This window comes from Lepidothrix coronata, unplaced genomic scaffold, assembly GCF_001604755.1.
Source record: "Lepidothrix coronata isolate B3197 unplaced genomic scaffold, Lepidothrix_coronata-1.0 Scaffold113, whole genome shotgun sequence".
In the NCBI taxonomy this organism is placed as follows: Eukaryota; Metazoa; Chordata; class Aves; order Passeriformes; family Pipridae; genus Lepidothrix; species Lepidothrix coronata.
This window is the reverse complement of record NW_016690293.1, coordinates 73,396-88,502: the sequence shown is the minus strand read 5'-3', so window position 1 is coordinate 88,502 and position 15,107 is coordinate 73,396. Positions and strand designations below refer to the sequence as shown.

Below are 15,107 nucleotides of genomic sequence, written 5' to 3'. Positions count from 1 at the left end.
GCTAGGTCTTGCTTTACTGAAAATGGCATTAAAAGGAGCACGTTTTGCATTTTTCAAGCATTTTCAATTAATCAACCATAGCATAGTTTTAAATTGGCTGTTACATAGTACATATATCCTGTCATATCCTGGTCATATCCTGCTATACCCTGTACATCTATATATCCTATTCACCCTATCCCACCTACTTTTTCTCCTTTGAGAGTATCTTCCATTTTCATTGTACATTAGTATTCCCACCAGAGTTACCATGCAAGAAGTTAGAGATAGCAACTAGGAAGGATTTAGGGAAAAAAAAAAACAATAGTGTAAACAAGATGACAAAATGAAATCTAAAGTAACTGTCCCTCCATGAGTGACTTCTCAGTGAAGCACAGCTATTTCAGAGAGAAATGCCACAATTTGGGGAGAGAAACAGTAAATTATGACTTAGCCATGTGGCAATAAAACATGATGAACAATTGGGCCTTTCTGGAGAACTGAGACAATAAGGGAAAGGAAGAATAATGGAGTATGAAAACAACAGTAATACTGGTGATCAATACCACAGTAACACCATTATGCTTAAGTGAGTAGGTCCTACGCTGCATTCCTTCTCTCTTCCTTAACCCTCCCAAGATGTGAAATTTTAAATAAATAGTTGGGTATAAATAAGACAATGAAAAATAAAGATGCTTTTTGCTTACAGGGAGCAATTTATGATTCTCTGGAAGTGAGTTAGCCAGATTCTCCAGTCCTTGGTAGTCCTCTAGCATGTAGTAACATTCAGCTAAACGTTCCTGGTTTCGTCCTTGCACATAATACTGTACAGCATTTAACCTAGTAGGATAAAAAAGATGTGGTGGCTTCTAATATATAAACATGAGTGAAGTTTTTAATTCTGTAAGCCTTTTGCATTTTTAAATCTAAAATCACATTATTTTTAACATGCAGCTTTCCTCAGAAAAACTTTTGTAGCTAGAATTTCACTGTTTTTCTAAAAAGTACTACAAGTTTTAATTTTCAGAGGTCATTATATTCAAGTAGTAGCAAGACTGATTCTCTGACTAGCATAAGGTTAGAAACTATAGATCATAGCAGATAATGGATAACCTACAACTAAACCTTCAGAAAAGGGCTTTACTGTTGTGCCTCTGTATTTTAAAACACAAGCACTGAGACCTCCAAGACCATTCTCCAAAGTTACCTAAAACATCTAAAAGTCAGCTTTCAAAATCTAATCACAAGTTTTCAACTGCTTTGGGACCCAAGTTCTTTGTGATAATACAATTTGGGTAATCGCAATACACAGTGGAACTCTGAGACATAGAGTTAGAAGGCAACAAGAAAAGTGCATGAAAAAAATTCTTGACAAGTTATTAACTAAGAAGACATTACCTCTGGCTCACTAAGTACCTGACTGCAAAATGTGTTCTGCAGAAATACAATTACAGGTGTGCGCTGCCCTTAAAATCTTCCTTGGGTGCCCAATTTGGGCAACAGCTGGAGACAGATCCAGGCCATAAAGAAATCTGGACCTTTTCAAATATTTGTGGGCTGAAGCATTCTAGAAAATTCACTGATGTTTAATAATTCTGTCCTACCTTTAACTACTTTTTTCTTTAATACTTCCTATATCCAGCCTAATACAACTGTAGAGGTATTTCTCTTCCCCTCCCCTCCTTTGAAACAGATAGACTTCTGGCAAAACAGAGATTTTTATCACCTCCATTCTTTAGACAGCTGATAACAGCTCTCTGTTTATCTTATCATGGAACCACCAAGGTCTGAGCTAAATCTCCTAATTCCAAAATTATCCCATGTACTGCATCCTGATGTCTGTCCCTCCTCATAAATTAAGTCTTGTCATCAGTTGAATAATTTTCTTTGTAATTTCCTTCTTACTAGTTCTTCTACAGAACATACCACTTCTGACGGTCTGCAAAGTAGTCTCCAATAGCATTGTGTGCCTGTTCCAGGAGGGCGTCATCCGAGTCCCCTGAGCCAGTTCTCAGCAGCTGCAATACCCGAAACCAGTCTCCCAGTTTGATCCGCAGACCAATGGCAAGATCTCTGGTATAAACAGAAAATAGCAAGGAAAAGTCAAAGACAGTAAAATAGGTAACAAAAATCTTGAGAAAAGCATCCAAAAGTCTTTTGATGTTCTTAACCTGCATTGCAGGTATCACAGTGATCCCAGATATCTTATTTTGATTTTAAACACTATTCTATGAAAGCAAATACTCAGAGAGCTCACAGGTTATTTCAGACGTATGTATCTCCTTATTAGCCATACTCCTGTGTGAGGAGTTAAATGAGCAGCTGGTGAGACAATTGGGCTGATGTTACTCCAGGTTCCTTCTTACTCTGTTCTGTATCTTTCATGCTGACCACCACAAGAGATGGCAGCAGCTGCAAAAGGCTAGAGGCAGGAGGAAGATGAGGAGAAAGGCCAAGGAGTGAGGAATATGAATAATGGAGACTAAAGCTGAGATGAAATAATGTGGATTTCAGAGACTTCTCTTTCAGATTAGGGTGACTTTGGCTAAAGGAGAAAGGATTCAGATGTAGTTTTTCCTTTTTATTATTTTTATTATTCATGCATACATATGACTCACTGTGTGTCTGTCTGGCATGTTTTTCCATCAAATAGAATAATTCTGTATTACTTCATATAAAAGTAATTCTGCAGGTGCATAGAAAATAAATGGGAGAGACTTATACATGTCTTGTAAAAATGCCCTCAGCTTACAAATGAAGGAAGGCAGTAGCAAGTCAGTGCAGTCAGCAAAATAAGAGCATCCATCTAAAAACATTAAAATTGTATTTGAAAAATAGATTTATTTCATCCTGATTTATGATAGATATTTCTCAGGATTTTTCTAGTGGTGAGGAGACATGTAACATCAATACAGAATTCCCATATTCTCATAGCTCGAGGATAAGATGCTCTACTGTTGAAGAAACTAGTGAAAAAAGTAAGTTTTTGACTTCTGCAATCCTATAATGTCCACATTTCTCTTCAGCTATGTGAAAAGGAATAAGCCACATTTAAAAATCAGTGTTGCAGTGTGACTGAAGTGCTCAGGAGGCAGTCCACCTCCCCAAAGCAGCATACTGCCATTGAATAATTAACTACGGGCAAGAAAGTTTTCCATTACCAGGCTCTAATGGGCATCTCCCTCCAGTTCCTGCCTTCTCCCTCTGCCCCCCTGTCCTGTCCCCCTTACTGGGAAAGAGGAAGGTTTCTCATTCTTACAGCATGAAAGAATAACTAATCTTTTTCTCCATCATTCCCTACTGTTTTTCATGGCTCCATTAATCAAAGCTTAAAAATTTCATGTGCGCACAAGTGATTCACGTTTCTCCATGTTTGACCACCATCTACAGGCTACACTGTACAACTGCTGCTGATGATTTATTATTATCCTTTTCCAGCAGAGACAGTGCTCTAGCTAATTGCTTAGTGTTAATTTATATTCCCAGCAATACTGTAATTTTGCTTTGTTTGTTTTCATTCCTGAGGAAAAATTCCATTGATTGGTCCACAGTTTCATCCAGAGTCCTTTCTGTCTCTCCAGAGATTACAGTTCATTAAAAACTCTGTTGTTTGTATATGTAATTGGGAAGAATGTGTACTTGGCTACTAGCTAAGACCAACAGCACATAAATTAAACATTAGTTAAGACTGTTTGTAGTTTTGAAATCCCAGTTGAAATACTGACAAAATACTTGTGAAAAAAAACCTATGAAACACAGCACTACCTAGAACAGTCGAGGTTTTGCAACCAGTTTGGAATGCGCTGATTTACATATAGAACTGGTTATCTATGGATACAAAAAAATTCTCTCTATTTGATCCTTTTATGTCTTTGCAGAAACTGGTAAAGACTCTTCAGAGCTAAAACAGCCATTCCTGATTTAGGCATGCTTTTTTTTTTTCAGACTTTCTTTCTTTATTTGCTGCTGAGATGATTCCATACAATTACCTTCTGTCCATATCCAGATACATTCTTTCAGCTTCTTCAAATCTGCTAAAATAGGCTGTCACTTCTGCTTGCTTCATGGACTCACTCTGCAGGTTGCCCAGACACTTCACAAATTTAATACCTTGATAATCTTTGCAACGCACGAAAGCTTGTTCAGCCATCTGCAGATCCAGCTTCTGAAGAGCAGCTTCAGCCAGGAGACGCCTGTGTGAAAAACAAACATGACAGATGGAAAAGCAGCTAGAGAGTAAATTAAATGAGGATCCATTTAACTAGTAATTATTTAAAGAAGACATTCAAGTTATTGCAATTGTATTGTTTACTAGCTAATCTTAGTACAGTTGTATGATTGTTCCCAGTACCTTCTGTGACCTGTCCAGTACCTTTCTCAGGGAAAGATGTTCAAGCAATTGCTAATATTCTTTTTTTCAGCTGTTCAAATGGACACTGGCTTGGGAGGAATGGGCAGGATTTGAGTGTTACACTTGTCCTGCACGAAATGGGTTGCTGGTCTCAATGCAGTTCCATTTAGATATTTCTACCTATCCATTGTCATTGCTTTAAACCTTGATGGCAGCCTCAGTCTAAAAGCCTCCAACTGCATTGGCCACGACAAATAAATTATCCTTCTGATCCATCTGGATGTTCCTTGTCCTGTTAGGATGGCAGTCTGGGAGAGCAGGGAACTTTGGGAAACCTTGTACTGGTTCCATCCCATTGGTTAGTTCTGCAAATAGTGAACTTCTACCTGCAGGTCAACCTACCTCAATCAGGTGCTTGAGTGAGCTCTAGAATTCTCTGCAAAAATCAGGCAAGTTAAATTTAACCTGGCTGCTGACACTGAAAGAAAGTCAGCACAGCAGTGCACTGACAAAACCAATAATATTGCTGCTGTATTCAGTGACCTAAGCCATGCTTAAGGCAGTACCAACTCTGTATTTTTTAATCCATTTGAGAAGGCTGGTATCACTTCAAATCAAGTGCTCATCACTGACATCAAAGAAACCGAGAGAAGAACAGTATGGCAAATTTAATCCATCTTCTAAACACATCATCCTGTTTGCTGCATTCTAGAATTAAGGGCACTGTCCTGTTCTGATCTGGAATGTATTTGCTTTATATCCAGTACTTCTAATCCATCTCTTCTTTATAAATATGTGACATGTGTTTTCTTGCATAATAAAAATGAAGTTCATGGCAATTTTGGAGCAAGATGAACAGAATTCGATGTGTATTTTGTGATTTTACAATATAAAACTTTTATTGAGACACAGATTTTCAAACTAATAGCAAAAAGCATGGATGACTTCAAAGCTCCAAAAATCTTCAGCTAGCTCAAGACATTGAGCCCTTCTCATTTCTGTCCTGTTATGGCCTGTCCAAAATGCTACGAGGTTAGTCAAACTACTCTTACCTTCTATCATTCTGATGTGTTCCCTTTTTTTTTAAGCGCTGTGTCATCAAGGTTCAATATCAAATATATAAATTTAATTTTTAATTTAACCAACTGTCAGTTAGCTTTCTGCCAGCATTTTTATTTCCTTTAAATTCACTCCCAGAAGCAGGGAGCACTGCATTTTGGGGCTTATACAGCACAGAGCCTGTACCCTACACCCACTGCCATGACACACACCACATGCCTGCCATTCCAGGTACTCCAACATTGATAAATTCTTAGTGCATACTGCTTAGCTGGTTTTAATTTGAGGTTTTGAAATTTCATACTAGATCTGTCTGAACAGTAAAAGAGTACAAAAGAGCACAAATTTACACAAAGTTGGCTTATAAAAGATTTTACCAAAGTCTGGGATGTGGATTGTCTTCTATGAATTGGGAAGATTCCTCAATGCCAACTTTTTCAATCAACGCTCGACTGTCTCGTAATGACCGGATCTCAAAATTGATGATGTAATCTTTGTTAGGATGTTCAGGATTCTAACATAATGGACAAAGAAACATATTTTTATTCCATGTGACCTTTGTTTTCACCCAACATAGATATCTACTGTTCAAATCAATAAGACAGACACCGACTTTTCTTACAAAATAAAATTAATTATACTTACCTTTAATATTTCATCCAGGAGAACAGATTTAATTTCTAAATCTTCAAAGTTGCAAATATATCCAGATGTTTGTATAGGTTCCTTAAAATTAAATAAGTTACAAAGGAATGAACTTATATTCTTTCTGATTAAATCCTAATCAAATCTATTAAGTATACATATAAATACATTCATTTCCAAACTAGGATTTAATTGCACTTCCAACAAGAAACAAATACTAAAGTCATTAATGTTATTGACAATTCTATAAACACAGACATCAGAAAAAATTCTCATGTTTTCTGTAACTAAATTATGAGAGAGATAAACACCTATTAGAGTCAACTGAACCGTGTTTTACAAGTATCTCTACTGAAATTGCATTTGTTTCCCAAAGCATACAAAAACATTATGCTCCTGAAAATATCTCATATGTTTTATAAAAATATGACAGCATTTTTATGTTTCCAGGACTGATAGATCGTTTTACTTATTTGTTCCAACACAACATTCCTACATGAGAGTTGGGAAGATTTTGAGATTTCCAGAAGAAAGTTCATATAAACACTTGTCTAACTGAATGGTAAGCACAAGAATACTATTATTCAAGAAAGAGCCATTAACTTATGAGCAAACTTGTAAAATGAACAGTTCGTGTATGTTAATATTTACCTCTGGATCCAAGTTTCTGAAAACATACATTCTTGTTTTCTCCATCATTGCAAACAAGTCTGGGTTATCTTTGGCCCATTTCATGTCCCAGACATCTTTGCGTTCCAGTTTCAGCTGCTCCCCTATCACCTGCTGTCCTGTGCCGTCTATTCCCCGCGCGTCCAAGTCAAAGAAAGTCAGAACACCTGAAAGGTCTATGATAGCGAGACGACTACAGACAAACAAAGGAATAAAAAAATAAGACAGCTAAAAAAAACATTATTCAAGGCTGCAAATCTGAAATAGCTCTCAAAACTGGCACAGTATAATGCTATAGATTCCACAAGATGCCGTCGTGTGCCAAAACCAGCACAGATGCATGTGATTTTCATTTATCTGCACAGCAGAGACCAGAGACATGGAAACATCTGTTCATAGAGGATCTGGCCCTGCAAAGGCTCTGAAATACACCCATTTTTTCATCCAGCATTTTGAAGATCCTTAGTACATCAGATATCAAGTTGAGTAAATTACAGGTTCTGCCCCTCGCCAAACTTTGCTTGACAAAGACTAAAATTAACAACTGAACAGAACTTGTTTTCCTTATTTACTAGGAGGCAATGAAGCAGATTATTAAATTAAAAAGTCAGTTTGGTGATGTAAACTGTTAATTCCTAAAATAGGATTTCTTACATTTCTACAAAGGGTATTCTTTAGGTTTTTTCAAGGCAATAAAAAGTATAATCCAATTAGTCTTTCAGGTCATTTAAAATATGGGGAAAATACAATTTCTAAAATGTTACATTTGAAAATTTCCAGTTACATAGTCTTCAGGAAATCATAGAAGTCTGTATTTACTACAAGGCCATTTTAGAAACATTTCTAAATCCCTATTAAAATTTCAAAAGCAATTTAGAAAATTTACTTTAAAAAGCTTATGGATCTGAGCCTTCTTCCCTAGCACAAAGTCATTTAGGAAAGAAACAGCTTGGGTTCAGAACAAAATGAATGTGGCTCTGACTCGATCACTTTACCTTTTGACTGAAGCAATCTATTTTTGGGCTGTATCTAAAGAGGCAAGAGATCTACACAAGCATTAGGAATCTTTTTTGAAATTATAAAGTCATTTTGAAGTGATTAAAATTGTCTTGCAAGTTCTCTTTAGTCAGTATATTTTTGCCTTTTCTGCCAAGACTCTTGTGTGCTCTCTTGCCCAAAAATAGCGCTAACGTAGAAAGCCAGTTGAAAACCAGTAGCTGTTCAGTAGAAAGCAGGCTTGCTAGAAGTATTGCCACCAGTTACAGCATGTAACAAAATTAATATGGGATGAACAAACTTTCCAGACATTAGAAGGACAGGGAAATCTAAAAAAGTCTTGGAGATACAAAGTTTCAGGTTATAACATAATTTTGTCAACTAATTTCATGATCACAGGAAGGTTATGCTTGGTTCATCTAATAAAACAAAGATATTTTCATGTATACAGGGTATGAAGCATAGGAGAGCTTTACTATGTGTCTCAGAGCAGTCTCTGATGACTGTCTATAATTAGTAATAAAGAAACAGTTAAGCAACCATTAATAACAAATAAAATTAATAGTTTATATTAAATTAAAATTAGTACATACTTATTATAGAATTATAGATTTCACAGAATTAGTATTTTCACAAATTTTAGTGCTTTATTTTGAAATTGGATACCTGTGTTAGAAGCAGATCTGTAACCTACCTGGAGTTGCAGTTCAAAGACAGCTGATAGGCACGACAGTTCAGGATATAGGTCTGCACTAGAGCCACACTAGGGAGACTGTATCTCTGAATAGTCCCGGATTCTCTTCCCTAGGGAAAAGCGATCCTGGCTTAGCAAGAGAATTTTTGCATCGTTAAACTCTTTAAAATGGTTTTCTTTATATGCTGTCTTAGTCAAAAGAGCTTTTGGATAAGTGACAGAGCGTAAGTGGAAAGAGGAAGTATCATCACCCTAAAAGTTCTGAATTCTGCTATTTAAACACGATGCTACAATTGACAGATCTGCTTAAATCAGTGATGTTAAAACAAACAGCTCTAGTCCACATACAGCCCACAGAACAGACCCTATGAACTTCCAGACATGGTCTACATAACAAAAAAGAACAGTCAAAAGACCTTTGTCCCATGCTAGTAAATCCCCTCAAACAGTGCTACTTTTAAAAGGAAATGCTGTAAAATACACTGGTTATTCACAGGCTTGAGTAACAGGAAACAAATCTACGTACTGATGTGACTTATCTTTATTTTGCTGAATGACACACCCATTCCCTGTGTCCAGACACTATCAGGCCAACAGTCTGAAAGGAGTTTGACATCTCTGGACTGAAATGGTCACTGCCACTATTTTCTCATGGTGTTTCTGTAGACTGAATAACATATCCAGCTTGGTTTACCTACTGTTTACCTACTGTTCAACTCTTATGCTGGAAATGAGTCACCATTAAACTTTAAGGTAGTCTAAACTTCATTCCTTCTTTTTCTTTTTTCTTCCCCCAAAGCCACCCCTAAGATCCTCAGCATAAAATATCATCTTTGATTTTTTTCACATCTGTATGCCCTATAAACTAAAGAGCAGATTTGGTCAGAAGCATTATTAAAATCTATCCACTGCAACATGCCTTCACTTTCAGCACATCTATCCAGATTTGATCTCAAAGGCATTTCCTCTCATTCCCTTCCTTTTAATCAAAGACACTGATTAATTATTGTCTGAATTTCACTTTCTCATTCCTATTCTTCAAGCACAAACAGAATCCCATCGTTACCAACTAACCATAACACTTTTTCCATTCATGCTTTTTCTCATGACCCATTGATTTTGTAAAATCCAGCAAAGGATATAACAAACAACAACAACAACCAACAGCTCAAGTAGAAACATGGGAAAACACCAAAGTCTTTGTTGGAATGTGGATAACATGAGGAAACTGTTCTTTTTCTATATTTGTTCTGCTCACTTAGTTACTAATATGGATATAGCAAACTACCATACATTATACCATTAATATGTAAATAGACAAACTTTATAAATCTTTTTGTCTAGAACATAGAGCCTAGAAGAGACATCCCAGAACTCAGATTACAGAATTAAGTCTTAACCTGGACTTTATCAAACCCTATGTATAAGTATCAACTCGGGTAACTAGTCCTAAACTGTAAGTACTTTGTGAATTAGCCCTCCTAAGGAAAGAAGCCAGGTTAACAGAAGAAACTGTTAAAGTTATATCTGGAGAAGTTTAGAAAGACATTTTGTCTGTCTAAGTTCTAAATTCGAAAATGCTTTGAAATTATGACTGCTTATGACATTCTGCAGAAGAATCTCATGCTTACAAGCACAAGGAGCAATGAGTTGTTTTAATCACATAACTTACCACAAGTAGTATCTTATCAGATGCTGTTATTGCACAAATTGGATCTCTTGTTCCCTGAAAGTATACAAGCAACATCAGTATGTTTTACTGCAAAGGTAAGAATACCCTGCTAAAAAAAAAAAAAAAAAAAGAAGGTTTATTTAAATATACAAGAATGTTGCTAAGTATCCACACAAAAAGGGGATATCAAACCTTGTCAGCATACAGTGTATGGATGGGTTTATGATATTACTAGCCTTTGTTATGGGAATCATGACAATAATATTAACAGCTTCCTTTCTTCTCCTGCTCCTCCTCCAGAAAAATAAGAAACACAAAATATAACAGGTGTTTAACAGAAAACACGGGAAGGCAACTATCTCCGACTTGTGAGGTCCCTAATTAATTTCAAGTATATTTGTAGGTATAGCCAGCACTCACACACCACATAAAGTGAAAATGGCCAAAAATACTAGAAAAGATTACAAGGGTTATTGAGTTTCAACAAGCCAGTATTTTGTGGAAGAGGAGCTGCTTCTGACCACAAAGACAGCAGGTATCTACATACTGCACCCCAGAATATACTTTTTTCACATTCCCTACAATTTACTGTATATTTCCAGTAATACTTAATGACACAGTAACAGCACAAACCAGAGGGAAGAAACATAACATGTATGCAAAAAAGGTAAGAATGAAAAAAAAGTTTAAGTACAATCACTTCTACTAATGAAAATCTATGAAAGTAAATAAAGCTAACTACTGCTCTTTCAAGCTACCAGTGACACCACAATAAACTAGTTAAAAACATCACTCACTTCAACAGCTCTGCTGTAATCAAGGCGTCCATCTCCAGATCCTGAAGAGGTGTCATCAATATGATAGATCCTGTAGAAAAAACAAGTCCAAACAGAGGATCATTTTTGGTAGCATATAGCTATCTTCAATCCTTGGAGAAGAAACCATTGAATTGGAAAAGAGAACAAAAGCTATGCCTGTTCTTATGTTCCCATAGTATTCCCACTGATAATCCTGTTTTCTATTGATATAAAGATATGGTGATTGCTTTTACTTTCACAGCCCCTGATGGTCCATTCCCATGTGATCTGAGAATTTTCATTCTGCAGCAAACCATCAACCCCCTTCAAACATGCACTTCCATATTTCACCAGGCTCTTCTCTATACTCATGAAGAGCTTCACCTTCATAGCCACAAAACTTATGTATTACTGTGTTATTCAATACTTCACCATAACTTCTCTTTTGCCTTAAAAAGTAGCATTGGGATAGATTTTAGAATGCTAAAATCATCATTAAAGCTGAATTACAACTATTTACTTTTTTCAATATTTTACAAAATTTACAATCTTGTCCAAGGTTAGGACATTCAGGTCCTACAACAATGTAAGTTATTACACCATCTACAGATAATTATTCATTATTATAGATATATGGTGACAGGAAATGGTAGATTTATAGGCAGATTTTACAGCATCTCTATGGAAGAACACAAAAAATAACACAAAAGGAAACCATAACAAAGTTGAAAGCTTGTGGAGGTGACAGAAAATTTCATGCTAGAAATGAGCACCTGGGAAGGAAATATTTTGGAGGCAGAATTATGTTGATTTTGGCTTGTTTAGTTTGAGAGGATAAAAGTCCATACAGGATTAGTTGTCAAAGCCACAGTCAGACACAAGTGTATTTAGAGAAGAACCAGCTGGACAGACTATGTTCTGTCTGACACATGAGAAGGAGTTAAAGTTATCAGAGGGAATATAGCTGCCTGGAAACGAAGAGCATGGAGGAGAAAAAGGGGAGGGGTAAAAAGGCATGAAGAGACACAGCTCCCTAGGAGAAGCACATAGAGAGCAACTGGAGACACTGAACAGGAACTAATCCAAAAATGTCTAAGAGATTTGGATAACAAACACACAGTTGTTATGAAAAAATAGTATTTATTCTTACAAGCCTACGAGTCAACAAATGTGATTAGAAAAATGAGAAGAGTTTATATTTTAGGCATGGGAGAGTCCACCTTTATCAATAACACCAGAGCAAAGGAAGAAAAATGACAAAGCCTGACGACAAACCTTTCTCTGCCTTCTTTCCTGGTCCGTGCTACCTGATTGATTTCCATTGCTGTGAGCTTCTTGGCCACACGGTACTGCCAGATGTAAAATGCTCCTCTGGAAGCTGCTATCACATGTGTTTTGGTCATCGTGACAAACAATGGCTCTGTTATGAAACCCAAAGGGTTGCAAATTTAGAGTGGCAAGCACTGGAATAGATGCCAAAAAACAACAACCCACACCCCCAAAAAACCTAGCAGCAGTTTTTGTTAACTGCTAAGAAGTTTCACAGGGGCCTTGTGGCCTTTTCCAGAAGAAGAGAGAAAATCCTCATAAGTTCTGATTTTACAATTAACACTTTCCCCCCTATTATTTCAGCAGATTTCCATGTGCTAATGTCAAAAACATCAAATACATATAGACAAACTTTCAGGTTAATGACCAGTTTAGGAACACCTTGGATGTCTTTACAAGATCTATAACATACCTCCATATCTGACATATTTGTAATTATTCAAATATAAATAAAAGAAGTGCTACTCAAAAGTTGATAGTCTAGAAGAGATTCTTTGATCAGCACCACTTAAAAACAGTTCGTAAATTTTAAATTAGACGAGACCTAGAAATACTATTTGTATCTTAGTTAATAGCTGGGCCAAATATCAATTCTTTTTCTGAATGGCAGTAAGTTAAATATTTAGCAGAGTGTATGCTTAGTCTTACTTTTTTATATCCAAAGATTACACTGTAGGAATGCAGGGTATTTTCTTTACTTCAGCCCTAAGCCCACTTAGAATATGTGCATAAACTGAGTATCTCATTCCTGATGTCCATATTCAGTGACCAAATATACATAAATATATATATGTACACAAAGCATTACAATATTCTTTATAATACAGTCTTGACTGTATTAAAGCTCCTTTTTCCTTTTTACAATCCTTTGTTTCATCTTTCTGAAAACCAGTGAATGCACATAAGAAGGCATAGAAGAATGAAGAAACCTAATAAGTAAATCCCCCAATGCCATCATATTCTACAAGTAAATCATTATGCTACCAAAAAAAGCCAGGCAAATTCAAAAGAATTGTATGGCCCAGCCTGGGGGAACACCGAGTCATACAGATAACATGATGTGAGCATGAAATACAGTTCTTTTACCGTGGATCTTTTTTGCTGTATTTTAGCACAGAACAGAACTCTGGAGGGAGCTATAAGCCTGCCATAAAGGAGAGCGGTGCTACAAGAGACAGATGGGGGAAGACTGGTTGAACAGATTTTATTTCTTTGAAACCAAGAGGATTATATAAGCTACCCGATGGCCACAGAATACTTTTCAGTAAAAATGTGAATACTGGGTAAGAAGGCTTAGTGATGATGCTTAACATGTGAGCAGCACAGTTGTTTACATTATATGCAACTCAGTGTATTTCATGTACTTACAACACATTCAATACTTAGTCACATCCAAACTGAAGGGTACAGTCTCCTGTTTCATCAACAGTATTAATAAATTCTACATATTTGTTCTGTTCTTTTATTAACTTGCAGCCATAGGTGCTTTAACAATTATGCTTTTATCCTTTAAAAATGAAACATCAAAATCTTCTGACTTGAGCGGGAATAAGGTTTGCTCAAATCACTAAATCTTTCTACTAAGCCTCATATTGGGACTCAGTCAACATTTAAGCACTTGTAGTCCAAGACAATGCTAAACCAGGCCCACACCTGAAAGCCATGGGCATTCCTCACACTCACCAGGTGACTTCCCATTCGACCTGCATCTTCCAGGGAGCCTAAACTTACTCTTTTGTGCACAGCTTAAAATACCCCAATCCAGGAAAAAGGATGTTCACATAAAGTCTGTTGTGATTTTCAGAGACCAAAACGGTTAATGATTTATGCATTCTAGGATTGCCAAGGGACTTTTGCAGGCTTCTGCAGGACTTTTGCATTATACCTCTGATGGCCCATCAAAGCCCATCCCCCCCTCTGCCAATCTTGAAAGGCGGGAAAAACCCTTTGGCCAGGCCCCTCAGAGAACTCAGCACAGACCCAGGAGATGCTGGAGGCTCGTGGCACAGCCTGTGACACTAACCATATAGTAATTCATAACTTCTTGGAGTGTGGGGGCTTCCCTCCTTCACCCCCAGCAGATCAAGGCCACCACTTCAGCTGACAGACATGGAAGCTGCAACTACCAAGTGTCATCGCTGGACCCCGTGGGCGGTGACTAAATACGTCTGTCCACTCTCAGCTTTTCTTTCCCTTACTCTCCCTTACCCTTATCTGTCTTTCCTTTGTCTCCTTTATGCATTTTCCCCCCAGGGGTTATCCCTATGACAGATAATATAGATGACAACACCCAAAATGCTAACATACCTGTTCAAACAAAATTGTTAAAATAAACCCTACCTATATATGTTTTCAAACACCAATTATTCAGTGTTGTTTCACTCTAATCCACCCCAAGCGAATTATTGATAAGAACCTGGGTTACCCCCTCCCCCTTTTCTGGGGTAGGTCGTAACAGTGATCTAGAAATAAGATGGCAAAGCATCCATGCTTTATCCAGGGGATGCAATCAGTTAGGTATTTTATGAACATGTCTGACTTAAACTGACTGTAATTGTCAAAAAACACACATACACCAACCCCTGACACATTTTCCTGACACTTCTTTTATAGCAGCTCTAAGAGCAGCTTGACAACAGAGTAAGTTGGATCAGTTCATTCATCTAACTGACCTCAAAATTAAATAAATAAAAGATTAGTTTAAGTTGGATTAAAGAGAAAATCACAAATTCTGGAGCAGGCAGGAATGAGCAGCCAGTATGGAGGGCAGGGCCCTCCCTTCTTTGCAACAGCAGGCTCAACGATGATTGGATTTAAGCCAAATGTGAAATCCCAGGGATACACAGCACACAGACACAATGATCAGGATCAGATCCATTCAAAACCACATCTGGAAGAGCAGTATCTACATGTGGG

At 37.0% G+C, this 15,107-nt stretch overlaps 1 protein-coding gene across 2 annotated transcripts in view; it reads right to left on the bottom strand.

The window, feature by feature from the left end:
• The window catches only part of WDR35 (WD repeat domain 35), a 44,812-nt gene that overhangs the window by 6,573 nt on the left and 23,132 nt on the right, over positions 1–15,107 (bottom strand). For both annotated transcript variants that reach the window (XM_017824829.1, XM_017824831.1), the window contains 10 exons: positions 12,138–12,282; positions 10,863–10,932; positions 10,066–10,119; positions 8,394–8,503; positions 6,686–6,896; positions 6,035–6,115; positions 5,767–5,903; positions 3,969–4,172; positions 1,906–2,052; positions 687–819 (listed from right to left, as the gene is read on the bottom strand). In XM_017824829.1, coding sequence (XP_017680318.1) covers positions 687–819; positions 1,906–2,052; positions 3,969–4,172; positions 5,767–5,903; positions 6,035–6,115; positions 6,686–6,896; positions 8,394–8,503; positions 10,066–10,119; positions 10,863–10,932; positions 12,138–12,282 — 1,292 coding nt within the window. The remainder of the gene's footprint in view (positions 1–686; positions 820–1,905; positions 2,053–3,968; positions 4,173–5,766; positions 5,904–6,034; positions 6,116–6,685; positions 6,897–8,393; positions 8,504–10,065; positions 10,120–10,862; positions 10,933–12,137; positions 12,283–15,107) is intronic.